Here is a 26,742-nt window from a genome sequence, read left to right on the forward strand (position 1 = left end):
TTAGTTCACCATTGTCAATGTATATTGTTGTGTCCAGAAAGTTTATGCGCTCAGTTGAGGATTCTGATGTGAATTTTATTGTTGGGTGAACAGAATTTAGAAAGGCTACATATTTATCTAGACTGTCTTGGCCATGTCCACAGATTATGAGTATGTCGTCTATGTATCGTAGGTATGTGTGGGGCTTGGTAGTGCAGCGCGATAGGAAATCTGTTTCTAGAATCCCCATAAATATGTTCGCGTAGGTTGGTGCAAAAGGCGTACCCATGCTTGTACCATGTATCTGTAGGTAGTAACTCTCTTCAAATTCGAAGTAGTTATGTGTGAGAACTAATTCAAGGAGAGGCAGGTAAACTTCAGTAGAGTGTTGTGCACTGTGTTTAGACAGCGTTTGTTTTATCGAAGATAAACCATCAGGGATTGGAATGTTGGTGTACAGCGCCGTGACGTCTAGTGTTGCGAGAATTGTGTTGTGGGGTAGTGTGCCTTTAGTATTAATGTCTTCTATAATTCTCAGCAGGTGGGGCGTATCTTGTACAAATGACGGAAGTGTTTTCGGCAAGTTACCAAGGTAGTGGTTAAGGAATGTGGAGATGCTCTCTGTCGGGGTGTTGTTGTTTGATACTATCGGACGGCCTGGGATAATAGCAGTGTATAGTTCAGCGGATGGAATTTTATGAATTTTCGGAAGGAGGTAAAAACGTCCGGCAGTTTTGTTGCTTGGTTTAAGAAATTTGTATTCTGATGGAGTTATCAATTCATCAGCCAAAAGTGATTTCAGCCTGTTGGTAATTAATTGTCACTGTCTCTGTAATTGCTACTAAAGCTGCCGTTGGTTTACGCGACATTTTCTTTCTTTGAGGCTAATCCTGAACGCTGGTTGCGTACGCGTGCAGCCAGACCCGAGCAAAAAGAAGGACGAAGAGCCAGCTCGAGCTCGGCGGTCGGCAAGGGGAGGGAGCCGCGATGGATCTAGACGAAGGCCAGGATGTGCCCATGACCGAGGCGGCCCTGGAGCCCCCGTCGCTACCTTCGCCCAGGAAGGGGTCGGACCTGCAGGTATGCGGCAGCCACGGCAGGGGTGCGCACGCGTGTGACCTCTATTCGGCTTCCTTCCGCAGCACGACAGGAGCGCCGCAACACAGCTTCGCGGCTGGAGGAAGGAAAACTGGAGGGACGCGATCCACATTCGCGATGTTAATTTCGATCGCTTATCACTGGGTAAAAGTGCACGAGAGCGGCAAAACTACGCTGGCAGTGCTGTCCAGACAAATGCACTGATATAGTGTGGCGTTCCCAGCGTGTACATGGCAGTGGACGGCGAAGTCGGATACGTCACGCGTCGAAGCCAGCGTTGCCGAAAATTTGCCCCCTGTATAATTCGGCGCGTGGAACGTAGCCCGCAGGAGCGCGGCCGTCACCTGTGGCCGCGGCACATGCGCACAGGGACGCGGTGAGCGAGCGCTTTTTTTCAATTATATGGACACTCTAGGCGCATTTATGCCGTTGGCGTCACCGTCGCCGTGAGGTTCCCTGTGAGTGAAAGAGCGTGAGAGTGGGCCGGTTCAATCTCGCGTGCGCGAGCGAGGAACGCTGCCGGGGTGCGTTCCCTCTCCTGTGGCGTGCGAGGCAGAGGGAGGGGCGAGGCGAGGGAGGAGGGGCGTTCTTCTGCGTGGCTGCTACGGTCATGGAGTTTCCTACAAAAGGCTACGGTGCCTCGATGTCCTCCTCGCCCACCGCTTCGTACGGAGTGTACACAACCGCGGCGTTTACTACGGCGTTGGCCACGCGAATCGCCGACGCCGTAGTAGACGCCTTTGGCGGACGCCATATAGGGACGCGTTGCCGGCGCTCGTGTGTCTTGAAAGCGTTCAGCACAATGCGTTGGCTGGCTAGTTGGTGCGAATCCATGAATACTTTGTTTAGCGCAAAACAACAGACACAGGAAAGAAGACAGGGCAAGGACAGGACAAGCGCCTTGTCGTGTAGCCTCTCTTGTGTCTGTTGTTTTGCGCTAAACAAAGTATTCATAGTCTTGATAGCATTCTGCGACGTGGCTAAAGTGCAAACCCGCGCGGGCCTCATGTTCAAAGCGATCTGTCATGTTTACAGAGTGCGCGTAGTGCCGGTAGCTTCGTATGCGCTGTGCTTTCGACGTTTCGCACGCATTGAAGCGACAGGTGCACGGAGGTCAATTGACTCGCGGCTGCTGACGCGATTCATAACTCCACGATTTTCATAGACAGTTTCAATTGTCATCGAGCGATGTGTGTTCGTGTTTACCTGTGCGCGCGTGGCACCACGCTAGTTAATTTAGTTAAAACACGTTGACAGGCTAGTTGGTTTGAATCCGTGAAATAATGTGAAGCGTGACTGAACAAGGACTTAGAACGAAGCAGACACACAGACAGCGCTTTCTCCGTGTGTGTTTCTTTCTACGTCCTCGTTGAGTCAAGCTTACATACTTTACCATTGTTAATTTAGTTAGTAATCGAATGTTTACAAGTTTATATGGCCCATACTATTATTCTTACTTCGTACAGCTATAATTTGCAATCGGTGCTTGGCCTTCCGGGCGGAACTGCGAATTTTCTTCCTTTGCGAAGGCGCAAACTGGGCGAAATTTCTTCAGTGCATTCGAAGCGATGATCCAAATAGTAGGCACGGCATGCGGCCAGTCAGGATAGCGCGTGTTGCACGCGGCGCGTGATGGGACGTGTTTTACTCGCGCGCCAAACGCCGTTGGTCACGCGCCACACTTTTCGGCCACGTCCATCACTTCGAACTGTGAGCGCTCACGTAACCGGGCTACGCCGGACGGCATCCCTTGCCGTAGCGGGAAGCCTTAGCTCGGAGGCTCCCGTCCAAACCCATGTGAAATGAGAAGTCGTTTTTTTTCTCGGCAGCTGTTGGTAGCGAATTCGGTTGAGGCCGTCACTGTTTTATAATAATTGCACAAAATCCCAAATTTTCATAAAACGAGATTATCGAGCTTACAACTTCCACTCAGCAATGAAAAACGATATCCCAATTCTGTAAATTGCATATAATAGTGTTCACCTAAGCGGACAAATTTTATGTATTATGTACGGGGCTCTCGTGTACCACACTTATATGCGAGCAGCACTTCTGCAAAACCTTCCTAAAAACTAAATTGTAAACAAATTCACGTAACATATAAATTAATATATCAAATTTATCCGCATTGGATGTTCTGACGGATACACTTTACAGAACTGCGATATCTGTTCTTGGTGCAGAGCTGTGCTTTTGTAAACCTGGGCTTGTTCTTTTTTTATTTCAAGCTTATTAATTTTCAGCAATGTAGGTAAAAATATTGAGGCCACAAATCAAAATTTCCCTTCAACAGTCACCAGCATTTATCTTTTTCTCCCAAACACTGCAAATTTCATTAAAATCGGGCCATGGATTATCGCAGAAAACCATGTCTACGTTTTACAAGTATTCGAATACCTGGCGTCGGAGTTTGGCCCGAGTTAGAGCTCTCTTTTAAAGAGCCCCTCACCAGGCCTGGAAATTTTGAGCTGACAAGCGCAGAGCATACAATACGCGTTAACGATCGTGCCTGCAAAGTGTTAACATCGCTACGCGCCGCGGAAAGATCTGAAATTTCGAACCAAACGCAGTTTTCTTCTCTCGGCCGCTGCGCTCCAAGCCGGATGATGACATACACGTGCTAGTGCGCCTACGTACACGTGTTTGCTATGACGTCGGTCGGGGAGACACGTGACTTCAAGAATTATTCGAGGCAACATGTGGTATTTGTGTAATATGTTGCTTGAATAGACGAATTAAAGCGTACAGAAATAATAAAACACACAAACCGAATGCCTGCATGTTACTGTTTTACTTCGCACCGCAGCAAGAGAGATGTACTTCCGAAGTTTCGTCTGCTTGTTCCCACGTCGTGCAGTCGCGCGCGCAGACACTGAAACGATGTCATAGTCTACCTTGTTACAGCGTGGGATCATGCTCTGTGATCCGCTTGTGTCTGCCTTAGTATTCGTGTAGCACTGAAGTAGACCGCTAGTCAGAACGCGGCATAACGACCAACGCGATACTTGACCTTCGGGCTCGGCAAAGTTAGGCGCGTTAGACGGATTATCAAGCGTGGGCACGTCCCTTTGTTTTGAAATGCTTCATTGTCACGGCGGCCCCACCGATAGGTAGAGTCGAACACACTGAAAGCGTCGCAGCGACATCTCGTCAATGCAGGATGTCTACAGGGAGGAGGAACCAAGCGTCCTGACGGACATATTGCTGGCACTGATTGCTTGTAATAAAGCAACTTTGGTACAGTCACCGCAAGATAAGCACGATAGTGGGGATATGAAGTTATAATTCAGGGGCAAGAGGTAAGAGCTCACATTCAACGCTGAAACGCAGCCGAGCCTCTATTGCACATAGTGCGAATAAAAAAGAGAATGCTCACGTGCAGCAAAGTAAGAATACTAATGTCGAAAAGTGAAGCATGAAAGTACGTTTGAACAGCCGACACAGCCGTTATTGAGGCATATCATGTAGGTGGTGGTGGCGGTGGCTTGCAGCTCCCATGTTTCAATATATATATATATATATATATATATATATATATATATATATTCTGAGTAGCACATATCGGCCCGCAAGTCTACACTGCATCATCTCCAGGATTGGCCCACGACGAAAGAGGCTGGCAACATATCCGATACCGAAAAGCGGGGGTAACGCGCCAAAGGTACTGTTTTTACAAGTAAATACAGGTTTTACATGACAGAACTACGATCTGATTAGGAGGCACGCCGCAGTGGGGAGTTCGGATTAATTTTGTCCGCGTGGTGTTGCCTAGCGAGCACCTGCTGCACTGTAGACGAGCATTTTCGCATTTCGCCCCTGCGGAAACGTGGCCGGCTCCGCGACGCGGTGCTCGGCCGCGCCGTAGCCGTGCGCGCACACATGTCGGCCAGCACGGCGGATTCCGCCGAGTGAACCCGCCCGGTCGCGCAGGCTCGGCACACGGGCCCGCTGGTGTGGCTGGTGCTGTTCGTGATGTGCCTGGTGTCGCGCACCTTCAGCCGGCTCGTGCTGCTGGCGGTGGGCGCCCTGCACCCGGCCTACCTGTCGTGCAAGGCGGTGCGCGCGCGCAGCCCGCGCGATTACGTGCGCTGGATGATGTACTGGGTGGTGTTCGCCGCCTTCCTGTGCGTCGAGCCGCTGGCCGACCTGGTGTTCGGCTGCTGCCTGCCGCTCTACGCCGAGCTCAAGATCGCGCTCGTCTTCTGGCTCCAGTCGGGCACCACGCGCGGCGCCAGCCTCGTGTTCCGCAAGCTGGTGCTGCCCGAGTTCGCCCGGCGCGAGGATAGCATCGACTCCCACCTGGGACAGCTGCACACGAAGGCGTCGCAGGTGCGCCTCTGTTGTTCGACCTTTGCGTAGACAAGCGGCACATGACGAACGAACGTGTGTGAATAGCCAGCGAATAGCCGATGAACAGGGAATATATCCAGTGCATGTATAAAGCGTGGGGAAAAGACTTGCACCTTGCGGATTCCGGCGGTATTTAAAACCCGTAATTCTTTAGAAGGCGTACATGACTGTCTACAGATTGTCTATACCTTAATTAGCGAAAGGAAAGCTTTGAGGACACGTCAAGTCCGACGCAAACGCCCAGACGAACCACTGGTGTCTGAAGCTACCAACTTTTTTGCCGCCTCCGTGCCCTCGTCTGTCATTTGTATTACTTACCTGGACGCAAGCTCTCGCCAAGGTGTGGAACTGCCATACTTAACTGAAGCATATTCTCTCCATTATTCTTTTCTAGGCCGTCGAGAAGACGATCTTTAACTATCGCCGACCACGATGGCACCATTCGCCAGATCTCGGGAACTTCCCTGCACCCAGTGACAGAGCACCTAAAGGCCGACGTCACGGTCGCAACAGTCACGTTTAATTAAGCGCTCTCAAGGAGGAAGAAACGACAAGGAGGGAGCATGTCAGGTAGCTAGCCCCAGCAGGCCAACCTCCTCCGACTCCTGACCCTCATTTCCTTCGAAACCCATGAGTGCGTTGACTTGCCGCTCATTTCTTGCCGTAGCTATCTGGGCGTTGTTTGTTTAGGCGCAACTCGTGACGATCTGTCCTTGCCCACCCGCTCTACTCTTCCCCACACTCCCGCGCGCTCGGCTGCCAGAGATTCATGGCTTCTCGCCCCGCTTGCCCGTCGCAGGGCGAGAAGCCATGAATGAAGGAAAGAAATGAAAAGAGGTTCTACCCATGCCCTACCTGTATACCGCACGCTAGGAGAAAAGTGTGGACAAAGTGACGTGGTATTTTCCCGCCGTAGCGTCCATGATGTCGGTTCACACAGGCTGTTTTGTTATGGTGGTGTGCGCTCATGCGTGTGCTGCCCCATAGGTCTCGTACTGCGCCAAAGGCGTCATGTGCGCAGGATTGCGTTGGCTTCCGTGTTTTCTGCCACTGTGTTACCTAGATCGTGCTTCCTGGCTCTTGTTGTGGCCAGGTGGGACTGTAAGGTAAATAGCGTGAAACGGGCGCGCATGCAACGCCGTCCATTACGTATCATTTCACGGACGAAGGACGATCTGGGAACATATTTCCCGTCTTCGCTGGATTCATGCTAACGTGCTCTGAAACCTAAACCGCTGTGCTTCAGAATATGTACGATAAACGACTTGCAGGTCAGTGACAGCTGTGCAGTTTTCCTGCATTTGACAGCGGACGATGCATTTGTGACACGTAGAGCAGCCATTTGGATGGATGGATGGATGGATGGATGGATGGATGGATGGATGGATGGATGGATGGACGGACGGACGGACGGACGGACGGACGGACGGACGGACGGACGGACGGACGGACGGACGGACGGATGTATGTATGTATGTATGTATGTATGTATGTATGTATGTATGTATGTATGTATGTATGTATGTATGTATGTATGTATGTATGTATGTATGTATGTATGTATGTATGTATGTATGTATGTATGTATGTATGTATGTATGTATGTACGTACGTACGTATGTATGTATGTATGTATGTATGTATGTATGTATGTATGTATGTATGTATGTATGTATGTATGTATGTATGTATGTATGTATGTATGTATGTATGTATGTATGTATGTATGTATGTATGTATGTTATGAGCGTCCCCTTTGGAATGGGACGGTGCGTTGCGCCACCAAGCTCTTGTTATTATACTGCCTAATGTCCTACCTATAGGTTAAAACAGAAAAAGGAACCACAATGAATGTCTTTATTGCCCATAAAGCGAGTTCTATATGGCGAGGCCCTGGGTAAAACGTTGTGCGCAGGCAACTCCAACAGGAGGCAACGAAAGGCAACAGGAGACAGCGAGCGCTCACATATGATTACGCAAGAGGGTAGACATCAACTTAAGAGGGTTTCCAAATTTTGTTTCAAACTTCAAAATTTGGTTTGCAAAACCAAATTTTTTTATTCCCTATTGCGAACTTTGCCTCTGTACGTCTGTTTCTTGTCGTTTCCCTACTTCCACAAATCTTCCAATCGCCTCTTGCTATTCTCTATTGCGGATATGTTTACTTTTCCCCTGCTCTCGCTGAACCCAAGGGCTTCAAGGAGGCCAGTGGTGCCTAAATCGACCGCTGGGCTCACGCCTTCACATTCTAATAAAACATGCTCCATCGTTTCCCTAGCTTTACCGCAGCAAGCACATGCTTCTTCTTCCTTCTTATATCTCGCTTTATAGGGGCATGTTCTAAGGCATCCCAATCTCGCATCAAAAAGTAATGAGTTCACTTTGAGTTATCATAAATTGTTTCTTTCCTGATTTCGTTTTTTCCTCTCAAGTAGTTACTCATGGCAGGTTTCTTTTCCATTGCCGCCAACCGTGAGATTATTTCAACCTCTCTGACTTCCTGCTTGACGTTTTTTGTTGCTGTGCTACTTACCCTACAGGCCGCATACTTGCTGGTAAGCTTCCAAGTTCTTTTCCTCCACCGCTAATCGGTGTTTTTCCTGAACAGATACCTCAACACTCCCTCAGCCCATTTACTTTCTTCCATATTCCTCAGTTATTCTTCGTAATCCATTTTACTCTGAGCTTCCCTCACTTCAAAACTATAGTCCTACCCATCTCACCTTGCACAGCTTCATTTGTAGTCTTCCCGTGAGCACCCAATGCGAGGGGACCCACTGACCTTTGGTTGCCATCGAGTCCTGATTGTGCCCCTGATTTAAAGCAAACAATCGCATTTCCAAATGTAAGTCCTGTAACCATTACACCTATCCGGATAGCCCGGAGCACATCGTAGTTATTGTATCCCCATAGCACTCTGTGCTTCATTATGGCTGCATTTCTCTTCCCCTTTACTGCCATTGTTTTTTCCTCTTTTTTCATATATCTATTGCCTTCGTTTATCCATATACCAAGGTATTTATATTCTCTTACTCGAGGTATTTCCTTATCCTGTATTGCCACTGACTGTTCAATGTTTTCATTCAGTACCATAACACCTGATTTTCTAACACTAAATTTCACACCTAAATTCTTGCTTTCCTGTCCACAGATATTAGCCAGACGTTGCAAATCACTTTGCTTGTTAGCTAGCAACACAATGTCATCCGCATAAAATAAACCTGGGAGCTGCTGCTCTATTACTGTACCCACCTGTCTGTATGAGATTAAACCCGATATTACTTCCTTCTAGCGCTCTCTCTATCCTCACCATGTACATCGTAAACAGCAGTGGGGATAAAGGGCACCCCTGCATAAGTCCTTTATTGATGTCAACTTTCTCCTCGCTCCTCAATCCTTGCCATTCAACGCAAACGGTATTTTCTAGGCAAATCTCTCTCAAAAGCTGTAGGCAATCGTCGCTGAAGCATTCCCCTTTCAGAATATCCCACGAAGTGTTGCGGTCTACGTTGTCATACGCTCCTGTAACGTCTAAAAAGGCCACGTATAACGGTCTCTTTTCTATTCTCGGTATTTCAATACACTGAATAAGAACAAATAAGTTATCATCCAAACGCCTGCCTATTCTGAAGCCATTCCGTAGTTCTCCCGAAATGCCATTATTCTCTGCCCATGCTTGCAGCTTTAATTTGATTGCCTGCATTGCTACCCTATATATTATCGATGTAATGGTCAACGGTCTATACGAGTGAGTTCTATCTTTCTCCCCCTTACCTTCATAAGTTAAATTCATTCTACTTTGACGTCAACTGTCTTTTAATCGTTTTAAAGTTTTTTCCACTGTTTTCACGAGGGCTTCCTTACTTTTAGGTCCTAGTTCATTATTCAGCCTAACGGGAACCTCGTCTCGCCCTGTGGCTGAGTTCTTTTGAATTTTATCTTCGGCTTTCTTCCAGTTGAAATTAATCAGCACCAGCTCCTTTTCCACCTGGTTTTCTTTCGCATTTTTTTTTTAAAGGATGGAAAAGAAGCGGCCCCTGTGAGTAATAAAGGGACTAACCTTCGTCATCGCAGATATCCGTGTGCTCGAGGGGCGCAGGGAAGTGAAGGTTGGCGGATGCGGTGAAAGAGTAAACAATGCTCGACAAAAGAACCATGGCCGCCGGATAAAAATAGAAGTTCGGCCTGCCGCGGGCACCGAGAACGCTGTCATTGCCGCAGCGCCACCAGTCGGGGACTGTTTGGGATCGGCATAGAAGGTGCGCGCGTGCTTTGAACGCCGTCGCCCGTGGAAACAGACGCGTCCCGTCCCCGGGAGCTAGCGCCGTTTGGCCCAGCCAAGCGGCCGAAAATGGTTGCCAACTGCAGCTGATACGGTCGATCCCATTGCAGCCCGCCTGAATCAGCAGGCCGCACCTTTCTTTTTTTCTTTTTTATCCAGCGGCTGAGGAAGAACGTATGCCTGTGCGCGCATCAAATGGCTCATGGTCGCACGTATAGGCCCAGTCAACGCGCCACCCGCGTGCAAACACGCTTACTCTTCGGCACCGCGCGAGAACTTTGTTTCTCTGAAGCTTCACTTACCACGAGAGCAATATACCTCGGGCCGGAGTCGGTGCATTTAAGCGTGTAACGACGCTGGCCTCTTCGTCGGCGCGCTGTGGTTCGTCGCATCTCGGTGGTGCGCGGTCGCCTGAAACTTGTGCAATACAGCAAAACGATTCCTACGAAGCCATGAGCAGCATAAGTGTTTGTTCTCGTAAAGTGCAGATGGGTTATCGAAAGGTCGTGACGTGCGTACAGTCTGCTGCCGGCCATCGCCTGTGCATTTTTGCAGTGCAGTGAGATGCACAGATTTATTCTTAGAAAAGCCGACCAAAGTGGCGGGGGACCGGCTTCACAGCTCTTTTCAACGCTAGAGCACAATACTCGGATTAAATGAAACGGTATCGCAATGCTGTCATTGGATCCGTTGGTCGGATCACTACGGCCCGCGCACGCGTCCGCGCAGCCCGGCGTGGTTGCGCGCCGAAGGCGAGAAATTTGAACGAGAGAAGAAACACTTAACCCGACAAGGTGGCGGAGTAACGACAACTTCTGACGCCACTGAGCTTCATGTAAGGCTTTCTCCTTAGCTTTTCCTTCCTCCATGTGAAGAGCTTATTTTAAATTAGCTAGTCATATATGTATATATTTATATTTTTGATTTCCCACGGGACGTTCTTTCCTAGTAATTTCCTTTATCCAGCACACTCTCACAGGAAGGAAAACGCAGGGAAATCCAAATAATATTACTCTGAGGAACTTGCCAAAAGAATGTGCGGTGGCGCCGCCTCTCGGAAATACTGGCATGGCTTCGTAAATAGGATACCGCAGAAAACTACTGCAGGCACTGTAGGTAGGATTCCGCCTTTGCGCCGAGAGCGCTCGATTTTAACCGTGCTCCGACAACTTTCTTGGGACATTTTCGGTGTTGAACTATGGCTAGCTTTCCTGAGCTTGGTGACTGGTATGAAAAACGTGCGTAAGAACGTAGTTCCCGAGTCGTCGACGACCTGTCGCCATGCAGTCCGACAAAGCGAACTCTGCCTCCATGCCATGTGAAATAGGATTCCATGGATGTATGCTAAACGGTCTGCGCGACCAAGACCAAGCGTGACTCATCATGCCACACACTCGCTGGTTGGTGCGGCTATGCGGAACTCTTGCCGTGCAGATGGAGTGCCGTTTGTTGGAAAGCCGTCCTACGGTTAAAGGGGGCAGGACACCCAATTTTCGATCATAATCTGTATTGTGCAAGGTAATCCTTGTGCGTTCAAGAACACGTTGGCAAAATTTCAGCGCATTTGAGGCAGCACGTAATTTGTAAGTGAATATTTTATGTTCCACTCGAATGGGACATAACAGTCGAGCAACACTGGCACGCTCGCGAGCCGTGACGTCACAAGCTGCATGCTTGCCGAGCGAGCGTGTATATCCCGGCTAAGAATCTTTATTTAACCTGTGCACCCATGCGGGCAACTTCTGCTTTGTTCAGCTTGCCATTGGAATGGTTCAACTTGCAGTGGCTGAAACAATGTCACCGCGGCGCTTATGTAGTGCTGTGGGGTGCCAGAGCGAACGGAGCAAGGAGTGCTCCATACCGGTCTTCAGGTTTCCCAAGGAGCCATCAAGCGTAAGGTATGGGAGATGAATGTGGGCAGGAAGGACTGGCGCTCATCTGACGCCCATAACGCAACAGCGCTAAGGGCTCCGTGTCGCAGAAAACCCGGCGTCGGCGTACCACGTCCAGCGTCGACCGTTGTTTCTGCAAAAATAATTCCGAACCCTGCAAACCCAATCATGCATACCCAACCACGCAGCTAGACCCTCTGTGTAGCGCAAAGATTACTGTACTAACGTGTTTCTCAAAGTAAAATACGTCAGAAAAATCGTAAAAAGCGTTACACACAACCTATAGACATGATAGCGTTGGACTGTAATTTGAATATACGAGAAAACATTGTTAGGCAGAAATTCAAACACAAACCCCTTTTCCAGCGTTTCTACCAATCATAGACCAGCCACGGCGTCCTAGATTGTGTGCGCCGGCGCTCGCAAGTCTCGGAGGCCATAAAGCAGCGCGTCCGGTTCCTTGCAACATCTCCAGATGGCGCTCGCCTCCGCCGCATCGCGGCACACGCAAGAGGCCGCGTTCCTATCAGACAGCTCGGCTTTGCACGTGCGTATCGTTCGCCGCTAGCGTTTCCCAGTAAACATTACGGCTACATAAGCTGCAGTCGCCGGGAGGCATGAAAAGCAGTCGGGGATCTTTGAATGCTACCCCGTTCCACTCTTAAAAGCGAATCTCAAGTGTCCTTCGGATTTTTGTTTTGTTCTCGGAATACTTCACGCCAGTCAGCTACAAAGACGATTTGCGCCTGCTCGTGGAGCTTCGGATACCCGTGAAAATGATGAGGCTGTGGCCAGACGTGATGCCGACTGTGCACACGCACCAACCCTTTCGGCAGGCAGTGTCCCGGCCACACGTCAGCCTTGCTATTTTTTTTACCGACATCGGGTGCAATAAAGCAAGTTCAAGTAAAGTTTCAGCCAGAGCGTGCATCACGCATAATCCTTGTGCCACGGACACATGTGCGTGGGCATTTGTTTATATATGGCGCGCGTAACTACGGAGGAAAAAGAACTGTTGGGAACACGCGGCAACATAACAAAATCGTAGTTTTGTTGAGTACAAATCCAAAAGACATGCATGCATTAAATGCATGCATACCAGCAAACAATCCACGCGCACAACAATTTGCATTGCGCGAAGTAGCGCCAGATTTCGTTTCCCGTGAGCGGCTGGCCAAGCAGCGCTGTGCGCATAAAACACGACGAAATAAAGCTATATAATACTCAACAGTCAGCAGAATTTCGCGCAACATTATTGTCGTGATCTATATTGACCACGTTTACTATAGCTGTCTTCGTCCATTGCCTCCAAGATTCGCGCCAGCCGGCACGCTCAAATCTCGAAGTCCGTTTTTCGTCATTTGAACTGGTGGCGATGGGGTCGAAGGGGAAATGCGCAGCGTATATGACGCATCGCTGTTTCGTCGCTTGCTTCTTCACGCGAAGTTGTCTGCGTCGAAGACATGGCACATGATATCTGCAGCAAACCCGTCAACAAACGGCAGTTATGCTGCAATCTCACGTGGTGCGGTGGCTGATTTTGCAGCAGGCGATGGCTCGGTTCCATGCAGCACATGACATCACACATAGCACGACAATATGGCGGTTGGCGACGGAAAGCGGGGCTGAGAGCTGCGAGTTCTAGCTCATATTTTGGATAGAAATGTGCTTATACTGCCCAGTTTTTACACTCGCATAGCCGTAATAGAGCTTCTACTACAATTTCTCGCGGAAAACCGCGAATTGTTGGCTGGCAAGGATTGTTGGGTGTCAAGGAATTGTTGGGTGTCAAGGTATTGTTGGGTGTGAAAGTGTCAGGGGTGTCAACGGAAACTGACCCTGGTAACGTTCAACACACGAACCCTCTCGAGTGAGGCTGGCTTTGCAGGACTCTTTGAGGAACTATCAGACATTGTTTGGGATATCATCAGGCACGTACCCAGGGGGGCACGGGCCCCCCCGTAAATTTAGTGGTATACTCCCCCCCCCCCTCTCTATCCGCCCTAAGGCAACACTCCTCACACACATTCCTAAAGCGCCGGCAAATCAATCTACTCGGCCGTCACCATTTTGCTGCCTTTTACAGCGAAAGCAGTGTATGACTAACTTCCGTAGTTTTTTCCGGCGTCCGTTAACAGAAATAATCATCATGTGGGCCGATCCTGGTGGTAGTGCAAAGAGAGTCCAAGATCAATGGCACATTCCCCTGGGGATTCGGGACCCTATAACGCGCCCTTCAGAATCTTCGGGATGGGCTCACCTATGGGGAGTGCTTAACGCGTGCTTCACCTCCACCGCAGGTGGACCTGGTATTGCAATATCTTCGGGATCGGCCTACGTATGGGGAGTTCTTAATGCCTGCTTCACCTCCGCCGCGGGTTGACCCGGCATTTCACTACTTTCGGGATGGACCCAAGTACGGGGATCGCTTAACGCCTGCTTCACCTTTGCCGCGGTTCGTCCCGGCATTGCACTACTTTCGGGGTTGGCCCACGTATGCGGCGTGCTTAACGCCTGCTTCACCTTCACCGACCCGCAGCGGAGGTGAAACACTTTTCTTTTCGTTTGAGAGCTTTGACTGTCGTCAGTTTTCGCTGCATTCGATCTTCACAGAGTGGAATGGTTGTCAATTCTTTCACTCCTTCCGAATGGCGGTAGTTATCGGCATCTCCTGGGGTGTGGAGGCCAGTTTTCTCATCGATTTGGCGCCCGCGCGATTAACTCAAGATGAATTCAGTTGTCACCATGTATTGCAGCAGGCAGGGCGTAGTTTATTGTTTTAATTATAATATTTTACTTTATTTATAATGCCCAACACAATTTTTATGTCACCATCTATTCAACGATCACGCGCATCCCTGTTGCTTCGTTAGTTTGTTTAGACTGATCCAGGGGCCAGGAAAGGGATTCGGTTCATAGTCGGGTGGTGTGTATGCTCGTGGAACAAGTTGTGGCCGGAGAAACCACCTCTTGCGTTTACCTCTCCCTTTTGCTTCATTATTTCCTCGAGTGACGGCTCACCGCGACGCAGGCAGATATATCCGCGATATGGGTTAGATAAGGTGGAAAATAAAATATTGCGAAACAGCGTCCATCATAAGATCCTGCAATAGCCGTTCAACCCATAAGCAATATAACTGTCACCCGTTACTTCGTCTGGTTTTTCCCTTATTGTACAGCACGTCTCCAGTTGCAAATGGGCAACTGGAAACAAGAGTCGCAAGGAGATGAGAAATTAAGCGCTCTACTAAGGGAGAAAGCCAAGGCAACAGCCAAACAGGGAGGAACAGCGAAAATTGTTTGTGAAGAATTTATGGATCAACATCTTTTTATTTAAAAACGAAATAGAGAAAACGCCACCGGAAGTGGATAACAATTCTGTGTGTTTTGAATGACGCTTCCACAGTTATCAATCGAGCCGCCTGACGTAGCCACTTCCCTGCTGTGCTAATGGGGGTTTTTCTAATTTTCCGCGGTGGGCGCAGTACGTCTAGAACCGCAGCGTCCTGTGCTCTACATGGTTGTACGGGACTGGTGACCACGCATCGTTACGCAACTTCCCAAATAACACGAGTCGGTTTTGCTACTTAGTAGAGCAGTAAACGAGGGATCCAAAAGAACTGTGATTGTACCGCAAATATACGTTTCTCTATAATTCTTCCAGAGCTAATTAAAAAAACTCTACTAGAAATCTTTATTTTGCACTTTCGCTTGTTAACTTGTTCTTGGCAACGTTCTTCCTGCGCACCTTTCATGCGCGAGTCCATTGGATGTGGTTCTTTGTGTTACAAGTAAAGAAGAGGTTATCTCACAGGCGTAGCTGTGAGATACACGTTATTTCAGTAATTTTTTTTTGCGGCTTCACACGTCTTTATGGCAAATGGTGGGCAACATTCACATTTCTACTAGTAAAAGTAGCCTCCCCCTCATTTGCACAGAAAAGTTACCTTGGGTTGCCCCCCCCCCCCCCCCCCCCGAAAAGAAATCCTGCGTACGTGCCTGGATATCATCAGCCTTAGTGAGATTAGAACTCGTGAGGCTTATACATTGCTGAATAACGGACATGACCTCTGCTATATAGAGGTCTCCTAGATACGAAGCAATACTGGGTAGGATTCCTAATCCATAAGGACATAGAGGGCAACATTGACGAATTCTACGGCATTAATGAGAGCGCAGTTGTAGTCGTAATATATCTTAATAAGAGGTATAGATTAAAAGTAGTACAAGCCTAAGCTCCAACATCCAGTCGTGCACGATGATGAGGAAGTAGATCAGTTTTATGAAGATGTTGAATTAGCGATGAGAAAAGTGCAAACACATTATACTGTAGTAATGGGTGACTTCATTGCAAAAGTGGGGAAAAAGCAGGCCGGTGAACAAGCAATTGGCAACTACGGCGTAGATTCTAGGAACGCTAGAGGAGAAATGCTGGTATAATTTGCAGAAAGGAGTAAGTTTCGAATAATGAACACCTTTTTCAGGAAGCGTAGCAACAGAAAGTGGACGTGGAAAAGCCCTAACGGTGAAACAAAAAATGAAATTGACTTCATACTTTCTACCGATCCCAGCATAGTGCAGTATGTAGAAGTGATAGGCAAGGTAAAGTGCAGTGATCATAGGTTAGTGGGGCTAGGATTCACCTCAATTTAAAGAGAAAAAGATCAAAAGTGTTCAAGAAGAAAGAGGTCAACCTAGAGGTAGTAAGAGTAAAAGCAGACAAATTCAGGATGGTACTTGCAAACAAATATGCAGCCTTAGAGCAGAGAGATGATGATGACATAGAGCTAATGAATAAAACCCTAACCAGGCTGGCTTCATAGACAGCAATTGAAGTGGGAGGCAAGGCACCAAGGCAACCAATAGGCAAGCTTTCACAAATAACAAAGGGCCTAATAAAGAAACGACAAAGAATGAAAGTGTCCAACTCAAGAGTTAAGATAGAATTCGCGGAACTGTCAAAACTGATCAACAGGGCGAAAATAAGTGATGTTCGAAACTATAATGTGAGAAAGACTGAAGAAGGCATAAAAAATGGACGCAGCCTGAAATCAGTGAGAAAGAAACTTGGTATAGGACAAACCAAGATGTATGCACTGAAAGATAAGCAGGGTAATATCATCAGCAATCTCGAAGATATAGTAAAAGTAGCGGAATAATTCTATATTCACCTGTACAATACCCAGAGGAGTCAGGATACCTCCATTAGAAACAGTAATGAACAGGATATGGAAACTCCTGCTATAACTAGCGATGAGGTCAGAAGGGCATTGCAAGACATTAAACGAGGAAGAGGGGCAGGAGAAGATGGAATAACAGTCGATTCAATCAAAGATGGAGGAGACATAATGCTTGGAAAGCTGGCGGCTCTTTATACGAGGTGTCTATCGACTGCAAGAGTCCCAGAAAACTGGAAGAATGCAAACATTATACTAATCCACAAAAAGGGAGACGTTAAAGAATAAAAGAATTTTGGGCCCATTAGCTTACTCCCAGTATTATATAAAATATTTACCAAAATAATCTCCAATAGAATAAGGGCAACACTGGAATTTAGTCAACCAAGGGAACAAGCTGGCTTCAGAAGGGGTACTCTACAATGGATTACATCCACGTCATCAATCAGGTTATCGGGAAATCCGCAGAGTTCAATAAGCCTCTCTATATGGTTTTCATAGATCAAGAAAAGGCATTTGATTCAGTACAATACCAGCAGCCATAGAGGCATTACGTAATCAAGGAGCACAAAACGCTTACGTAAATACCTTGAAAAATATTTACAGAGGTTTTACAGCTACCTTAATTCTACACAAGAAAAGCAGGAAGCTACCTATAAAGAAAGGGGTCAGACAGGGAGACACAATCTTTCCAATGCTATTCATTGCGTGCTTGGAAGAAATATTCAAGCTATCAAACTGGGAAGTCTTAGGAGTAAGGATCGACGGCGAATATCTCGGCAACCTTCGGTTTGCCGATGACATCGTTCTATTCAGCAATAATGCAGACGAGTTACAACCAATGATTGAGTACCTTAACAGAGAGAGTATAAGAGGGGGGCTGAAGATGAATATGCAGAAGACAAAGATAATGATGAATAGCCGAGCAAAGGAACAGGAGTTCAGGACCGCCAGTCAGCCCCTAGAGTCTGTGAAGGAGTACGTTTATACCTAGGTCAATTAGTCACAGGGAACCCTGATCATGAGAAGGAAATCCATAGAAGAATAAAAATGGGTTGGATCACAGACGGCAGACATTGTCAGCTGCTGACCGGAAGCTTACCATTATCATTGAAAAGGAAGGTGTACAATCAGTGCATTTTACCAGCGCTGACATATGGGGCAGAGACTTGGAGACTTACAAAGAAGCTTGACAACAAGTTGAGGACCGCGCATGGAGCGATGGAACGAAAATTGATAGGCATAACGTTAAGAGACAGAAAAAGAGTGGTTTGGATCAGAGAGCAAACGGGTATAGACGATATTCTAATTGACATATCAGGAGAGAAAAAATGGAGCTGGGCAGGTCATGCAATGCGTCGTTTAGATAACCTTTGGATGATTAGGGTTACGGAATGGGTGCCAACGGAAACGCAGTCGAGGACGGCAGAAGACTAGGTGGAGCGATGAAATTAGGAAATTTGCGGGCGCTAGTTGGAATCGGTTGTCGCAAGACAGGGATAATTGCAAGATCGCTGGGAGAGGCCTTCGTCCTGCGATGGACACAAAACAGGCTGCAGCTGATGATGACCATGATGAAGGATCAGCTGCTCAGCCTTCGATGGTGTACCACTTAGGCGGTGGCGCGCGATTTGTGTGCTAGAAGGGCCAAACAATTAAAGAGCATGTTCGCTAAAAACTTCACATCATCTCTTCTAATATCCTTGATCTCTCTCCCATGTGAATATATAATTAAGCTAGTAGCACTACATTAGAGCATGGCAGGTTACATTGCTCAAGCCTCGTACTAATAATGCTTTCATTCACATCCCCAGTAAGCACAGCCGTCGATGATTTTTGTATGATTGCTCAGCACCGTTTTCCACACTGTGCTGTCAGTGCTAGTAATTATAATAAGTTTTAAGGTGTGTTGGACGTAGATTACCGCATGCTGCTTGTAGAGGGCGCAAACGGTCTTCGGGCCCATGCTTGGTGTCTCCGCTTTGCCTTGCCGGGGTGCATATGTGCTTACAGGAAAGAGAAAATCTGAACCTCACGGCAAAGAATAAAAGTGACCGAAACGAAAAGTGGAGGTTACGCGTGTGGTTCACGTGCCCAAATGCATTAATCAGTGCGCAACATCTCGTGACAAACAAGAGACCGGTCATTTCAGCATAAATCAATGAGATCAACGAAGACGCCGCTTTCAAAAATATGTCGCTCCCTTAAATAAGGAGGGTTCAATGCGCTACAAGTACGCAACTGGCGCAGCCGTGAACCGCACGCATCAATATTTGGGCTTCTGGGTTAGGTGATTTAGACCATTTTGTGACAGAAGGTTGAGCTTTAGGTTGTTTATAATTTCCATGTGGCTCCGTTCGTGCGAAACGCTTTGCAAAATGTATTCTTGCAGGACCACTTCCGTAGTGGGGGGGGGGGGGGGAGTGGGGGGGGGCGCACATGTCCTATCACAGCCAAGGCACTTTGAGCTTTTCTAGGTGTTTGCTGGTATGCAAAGTTTGTGTGTCGTGGTCAAGGAAGCCGGGCGTCATACCTAGGGTCGCACTTTAGCTTACGACGCCGATGCATCTCGAAACGGGTAGCTGGCCCACGCTACCGTAGCTAGAGTCAGTGTACATGGCTCCTGTAAGGAGTCATACACAGTAACTCTAACCGTAGTGTCACAGGGAAGCTAAGGCAACGTTGGGCTAAGGTGACCGACGCCGTCCTCCGAACTTTCTTGAGAGTTGCTAACTTAGTGACCAGTTGCGAGGTTGACAGGTTGGAGGAATAGGACAGGGAGTACTAAGCCAAACCTATTTAAAGGGACAGGACTACTCGCACTGGCTGAAGTTCAGAGCACAGTACATGTTAACTCGTAGAATGTAGGTATACAACATTCCCATTCCCAGAGCACACAACATTGTGGAGGATGTAAGATGTCTCCTTAAATACCTTCTGTCTTCCCTAGGTCAATTGCTAGGGAACCAGGTGATGTCATTATTAAAGTCCCTAGATTTCCTGCTCTTCTTCAAGTACACTCTTAGGTAAGGGTACACCCTTTGGGGTGCATATCTTCCACACAACAATAATCGTCATCTGCCTTGCTTGCGTTTCATTTCTTGAAAACGCTGCGCCCGCTACTTTCCTGTCGGGAATGCTATGTCATGCTGATAACGCGCATGCCATTCGTTACTGTGAAGTACCGGGCTCGCCGCGTTAAAGGAAATGCAGACACGACAGATGATGATTATCGTTGTGTGGAAAAAGGGTTTAACTTTGCTTAAGAGTGATAGCTACTGCTACATCTGTCGGACGCCATGTTCTTCCTCACCTCCTGAAGCGGCGTATTTGGATAGATAGAATCCGACCGCCGATGGCCGCTGCTGCACCGCATGGTTCAAATAGAAGTTTCAGGCATAAGGCCAAACAATCCAATACGAACCCAAAAGAGGCTTAGTACGGCACTGTTGAGGCCGAAAGCAAAATTTGTCGCCGTAATTGTGAACCGTACTTATACCTATGGCGTCCGTTCTCAACTCATCTTTACGGCGACGCCTGCCGCGTTGTGTTGCGGTCGCGCCGTCCGCAGAAAATCCTTCGCAGAAGGAAAAGACAAAAAGATAAATGCACACAGAAACACTTCTTGCTCACTTGTGCGTCTTCGGCCTGCGCTCAAGTTTGCTCGCAGCAGCGTGTAAGTGACGGCGTCAGGAAGAATATGGCTGCGGGAATGAGCGAGATTCGTCGATGGTGCTTCAAAGTTTGTCGTTATTTAAAAAAAAAGCAGAAAAATATCTAGGGACTTCAGACATCATCGGCCAATCCAATAGACTGTGTAGCAGACGCAAAACACCGCCTCTGAGGAGAAGGTCCATGCCAAACGCACGCGCCACCCCTGAGATGATCGTGTATATGGGAAGGGGGGGGGGGAGCGAGTCCACACTATATACTCTACTCGCTGTCCCCGCAATGACAGGGAGGAGTGAACAACACAAGCCGCCCAGAAGGAAATCCGTTCCCCCAACCCCAATTTCCCAACCAATTCTCAACTAGCTCGATGAGTTGGTATGACGCAGCTCCTCGGACACGATCCGCGCCGATTCACGCTCTAGCCGCCCATCGCCGCAAGCCGCACCGCACGCATGCGGTCGCGCGAAAGATTGCACGTATCAAACACTTGTGCACAAATTTCGGTTCACAATGTGTAAGGTATACACTGTGCACACAGCAGGCACGTACCCAGGATTTTTTTCGGGGGGGGGGGGGGCCACCACCTCCATCATCATCATCATCATCATGTTTTATGTCCACTGCAGGACGAAGGCCTCGCCCTGCGATCTCCAATTACCCCTGTCCTGCGCCAACCGATTCCAGCTAGCGCCCGCGAATTTCCTAATCTCATCGCTCCACCTAGTGTTCTGTCGTCCTCGATTGCGTTTCCTTTCTCTTGGTGCCCATTCTGTAACCCTAATGGTCCAACGGTTATCTAACCGGCGCGTTACATGACCTGTCCAGCTACATTTCTTCCTCTTGATGTCAATTAGAATATCGTCTATAGCCGTTTGATCTCTGATCCAAACCACTCTCTTTCTCTCTTAACGTTATGCCTAGCAATCTTCGTTCGATTGCTCTTTGCGTGGTCCTTAACTTGCTCTCCAGTCTCTGCCCCATATGCACTGGCAAAATGCACTGGGAAATGCACTGGCAAATGTATTGGCACTGGACATATTGCACTGGTAAAATGCACTGATTGCACACCTTACTTTTCAATAATAATGGTAAGCTTACAGTCAGGAGCTGGAAATGTCTGCCGTATGCGATCCAACCTATTTTTATTCTTCTGTGGATTTCCTTGTCATGATCAGGGTTCCCTCTGATTAATTGACCTAGGCAAACGTACTCCTTCACAGTCTCTAGTGGCCGACTAGCCATCCTGATCTCTTGTTCCTTTGCCCGGCTATTTATCATTATCTTCATCTTCTGCATAATAATATTCAACCCCACTCTTACACTCTCTCTGATAAGGTCTCCAATCATTTGTTGTAACTCGTCTGCATTGTTGTTGAATAGAACAATGTCATCGGCAAACCGAAGGTTGCTCAGATATTTGCCGTCGGTCTTTACTCCTAAGCCATCCCAGTTTAATAGCTTGAATTCTTCTAAGCACGCAGTGAATAGCTTTGGAGAAATTGTGTCTCCCTCTCTGACCCCTTCCTCTATAGGTATCTCCCTGCTTTTCTTGTGTAGAATTAAGGTAGCTGTAGAACCTCGCAGATATTCTTACGCGAAGGACGAGTCAGTAAGACGAGAAATTATTTACAGATTATATTTACAACAACGGTTGCAGCGCTGACCGGTTAGATTCACAGCGCGAGCCCAGTTCATTCTTCCTCCTCTTTTCTGGAGTGGTGGCGCCCACGCGCCTCGTTCAAACAAACAAATACCACACGCATGTAGCATTATTTTCCAAGCTTTTTACGTAAGCGTTCTGTACTCCTTGATTACGTAGTACCTCTACGATTGCTGGTATCTCTATTGAATCAAATGCCTTTTCGTAATCTATATAAGCCACATAGAGAGGCTTATTGTACTCTGCAGATTTCGCGAAAACCTGGTTGATGACATGGACGTGATCCATTGTAAAGTATCTCTTCCTGAAGCCAGCCTGTTCCCTCGGTAGACAAAATTCCAGTGTTGCCCTTATTCTATTGGAGATTATTTTGGTAAATATTTCATATAATACTGGGAGCAAGGTAATGGTCCCATAATTGCTCAATTCTTTAACGTCTCCTTTTTTTGTGGATTATTATAATGTCTGCATTCTTCCAGTTTTCTGGGACCCTTGCAGTCGATAGACACTTCGTATAAAGAGCCGCCAGTTTTCCAAGCATTAGGTCTCCTCCATCTTTGATTAAATCGGCTGTTATTCCACCTTATCCTGCCGCTCTTCATCGTTTCATTTCTTGCAGGGCCCTTCTGACCTCATCGCTAGTTATAGGAGAGTTTCTGTATCCTGTTCATTACTGTTTCTAAGTGAACTATCGTGACTCCTCTGGGTATGTATACAGGTCAGCTTAGAATTTCTCCGCTGCTTTTACTATATCTTCGAGATTGCTGATGATATTATCCTTCTTATCTTTTACTGCATACATCATGGTTTGTCCTATTCCAGGTTTCGTTTCTACTGATTTCAGGCGGCGTTCATTTTTTACGGCTTCTTCAGTCTTTCGCATGTTATAGTTTCGAATATCAGTTATTTTCGCCTTGTTGATCAGTTTTGACAGTTCTGCGAATTGCGTAACGCTGTGCGGCCGCCAGTCCCATACAACCGCGTAGAGCGCAGGACTCTGCGATTCTAGACGTACTGCGTTCACTGCGAAAGGTTAAAAAAACACCCACATAAGCACAGCAGAGAAGTGGCTACGTGAGGCGGTTCGACCGACAACTGTAGAAGCGTCATTCAAAACAAGTAATCGTTCTCTACTTCCGGCGGCCTCTTATCTACTTCCTTTTTAAATAAGAAGATGTTGATCCATAAATATTCTCATAAATAACGGTTAACTTTTTTATTATTCGCTTTTGCTTGCAGTTTGGTTGTTGCCTTGGCTCTCTCCCTTAGTATATCGCTTAATTTCTCAACTCCTTGCGATTTTTGTTTCCAGTTGCCAATTTTGCACGAAAAGTGCTATACAGTTAGGGAAAAACAGACGAGGTAACGGGCGACAGTCATCTTGCTTATGGGCTTAAGGGTTATTGCAGGGTTTCATGATGGACGCTCATTCACATTATTTTATTTCCCACCTTATCTAACCCATATCACGTGTATATGGTTCCGGGCATCTGTCAGCGTCGGGGCGAGCCGTAACTCAAGGAAACAATGAGGCAAAGGGATAAGTTAAACGCAATTGACGTTTTCTCCAGCCGCAACTCGTTCCATGAGAGTACAGACCAGCTGAGTAACAGCCGTATCCCTCTCATGGTCCCAGGATCAGCCTAAACAAAGAAGGTTGAACTAACAAAAGCAACAGCTATGCGCGTGACGGTTGAATAGATGGTGACAACTGAACACATCTCGAGTTAATCGCGCGGGTGCGGAATCTACGAGAAAACTGTCCTTCACATCACAAGAGATGCCGATAACTACCGCCATCTAAAAGGAGTGAAAAAGGCAGCATAATGCTGACCGATGAACAGCTGCGAAGTCTCAACATTGATCTGGCGGCGCTTTAGGAATGTGTGAGGAGCGGTGGCGTGGGTGGGGAGAGGGGGGGGGGTATGCCACTTGATTTCGGGGGGGGGGGGGGGCGGGCCCCCCCCGGCCCCCCCCCCCCCTGGGTACGTGCCTGGCACACAGTGTAAATGGTAATATGTGCACAAGCGCTGGATACGTGCAATTTTTCGTGCGACCGCACGCGTGCGGTGCGGCTTGCGGCGATGGGCGGCTCGAACGTAAATCGGCACTTAGGCAGCTTGATGAATACGCACGCACGCCATTTTCGGCAATTGACCGTTTGCAAAAATTTAGCTGCGCATTCGCGAGCAACCGTATTTCTAATCACAATACCTCGACCACAAACTAGGAGAACCAACTATTATTCCCTGTTAACATATATCTTCCCCTTTGTCCAACGGCGAAAATTCTGCACACGCCTATGCTCTGCCAGAGTCTGTTGGGCTGGGATCTATGGGTGTAGATTTAATTGTGCTTGCGCTACCTCCCCGGAAGGGGAGGGGACGCACTAGAGGAAGAAAGGCGTTTGTGAACGATACTATACGAGCTTAGAAGACAAGAAGTGGCGCTCACTATTTTGCAAACCGTCAGATAGCCCTGGTCTTGAATAACACGTGCCTCAGAAGATGGCTTCACAGTGGCGTCACAGGTAAGTATCTGGGGCAGAACAGAGACGCTCTTGTAAGAGAGATCTATTCCACGCTCTTGTAAGAGTGTCGAATTTTTCAGCATCTCGGTTCCCACATTGCCTCAGTGGAATGTCGTTTGATGTCGGTGCCACATTGACCTCGATCCCCGCCTTTCGGCTTATACGTATAACAGGCCCAAGAACTGCACCAGTTGTGGCGCCATGCACTATATAGCCCGTCCTGCTCAGCTGTGGTCTTCTGGTGTCTTCGACCCGCAGGTGGGCGCGACGACCATTCGCTACGTGACCCAGGCGGTGATGCAGACAGTGTTCAGCCACATCCGCGACAACTACAGCGCGGCCGACCTCCTGTCCTCCGAGCTGAAGCTGAACCTGTTCGACCCGTTCGAGGGTTCGTCGTCCCTCGAGGAGCCCTCGGAGATGGCTCTCGGAGACCAGGGCGGTCGTCGCAAGGCGCACCGGCGTGGCGAGGACGAGGCCAAGAAGCGCAAGATCAATGCCATGTAGGGGCCGGTCCAGGGACAGGATCCCGTGGTGTGCGACGCTTTCCCTCCCTTCCTCGGGTAGCAAAATTAAAGTGTGAAAGAATGTACCCCAAGAGCTAACAGGAAGCAGTCCTCTAGAAATGGTTGTATGCTTCCGTTCAGAGGTATCGGGGCCAACAGTTCTCAATCGGCGACTTCCCCGGGGAAGAGCCCGCTGCGCAAGATATCGTCACTGCGACCATTGCTGCGTGTTAAAATTTGCAAAAGGTTCGTGACTAAATCGTGGAGCAGTTCCTAGTAACAGGACGAAGAGGATCCCTAAGAACGATGTCATGTGCTTCGGTTCTCGCATGGTTACTTGGGCATAAAATTGTCAATTAATCTGATGTCCCCGAACAACTCGTATACTGTATTTCACAGTACTGTACTGTATTCAATACAGTGCTGTAATCTATGCCATATTTAAAAAAAAGTAACGTGTTTTTTCTTGCTGATTCTGCTACGCTCGTTGAAGCAAGCCGCGTTATTCCCTAAAGGAAAAGCAGGTGAAAATATTTATTACTAGGATATTTCGCAGACCCAGGTGGGTAAAGGAGATCGTGAAAGATTCACTATGTCGGTGGCTTATGTAAGCTCTACGAGTGAGCTGTTTACGGAATGGACATTCAGGCGTGTTGGCTGGCGCATCCAGTAATCGAGTGACGGGTGTTTGTGTCGATGCTTTCGACACTGTTCTTTGCGTTTCGGGTGATGTCGGATTGTTGTCGCCTAACAAAGTGCAACCAGCTAGATGTTGATTGCCGCAAGAAATTGACTAAAGCCTCCTTCAATTAAACACACATCAAACAGGTCTCGTCAAACACATTATACCTAATACATAGTATTACGATATCATCGAGCGATGCTCAAGGGACGAGCCGCCGCGAGAACGACGACGTAGTGTGTCTGTGCTCCAGTCCAGTGTAAATAGCCTGTAAATAGCCTCTTTTGTCTGTCTTTCTACACGTAACAATATAAACCATCTCAGCAGCTCATTACGTATTAATCAAAAGAAATAAGCAACCGCAAAGATATCTTGCATATTTCGCCTTTACTGCACATTCTCACTTGGCATGTGAGCGAGCCTTCCTGACATCCTTTGAAAGGAATATATCATGCCACCTTTTTGTGTGGGACGTAATTAGTGACGTCTATATATACTGAGACTGAATCGGGGAGACCGGGAAGTCTCTACCAGTGTAATCTCCGTGGCTTGTATGGCCATCTCCTTAACGTGCCAGCAGGCGAAATGAAGTAAAAACATATAGTCTAATCGAATGGTACTTGCCATTCAGATCGTATTCGATTTCGGAGTTCCCATTTAAAAATATTGAATAATCTTTTCCGTTCGAATGTAACGCTTAACATCACTTTTGAAATCTCGAAGGTGAGGGGCTGATGCGAGTGAGCACTCTTATTCTGATTGATTGTGCTGCTGGAGAGGCGCACCAGTTCCTGAGAGAATGAACGCACGGGTGCTAATTGGTTCTGCTGAACAAGTTCGCAGCTGTCATTGAATATAAACACCTCATTTTGGGGCAGCCTGTAAATTTGCTAGCTTGATTCAGGAAAATAAAT

The 26,742-nt window shown here is 47.8% G+C and overlaps 1 protein-coding gene across 1 annotated transcript; it reads left to right on the forward strand.

The window, feature by feature from the left end:
- The first annotated feature begins 893 nt into the window (after positions 1 to 893).
- Positions 894 to 25,511, forward strand: LOC135916606 (uncharacterized protein T19C3.4-like). The gene is made up of 3 exons (XM_065450037.2): positions 894 to 1,059; positions 5,008 to 5,406; positions 24,899 to 25,511. Exons 1-3 carry the CDS (start codon positions 967 to 969, stop codon positions 25,145 to 25,147), a joined length of 741 nt encoding a protein of 246 aa, XP_065306109.1. The 5' UTR covers positions 894 to 966; the 3' UTR covers positions 25,148 to 25,511.
- The last annotated feature ends 1,231 nt before the right edge of the window (positions 25,512 to 26,742 follow it).

The sequence above is a fragment of the Dermacentor albipictus genome, chromosome 2 (genome assembly GCF_038994185.2).
Source record: "Dermacentor albipictus isolate Rhodes 1998 colony chromosome 2, USDA_Dalb.pri_finalv2, whole genome shotgun sequence".
Lineage (NCBI taxonomy): Eukaryota > Metazoa > Arthropoda > Arachnida > Ixodida > Ixodidae > Dermacentor > Dermacentor albipictus.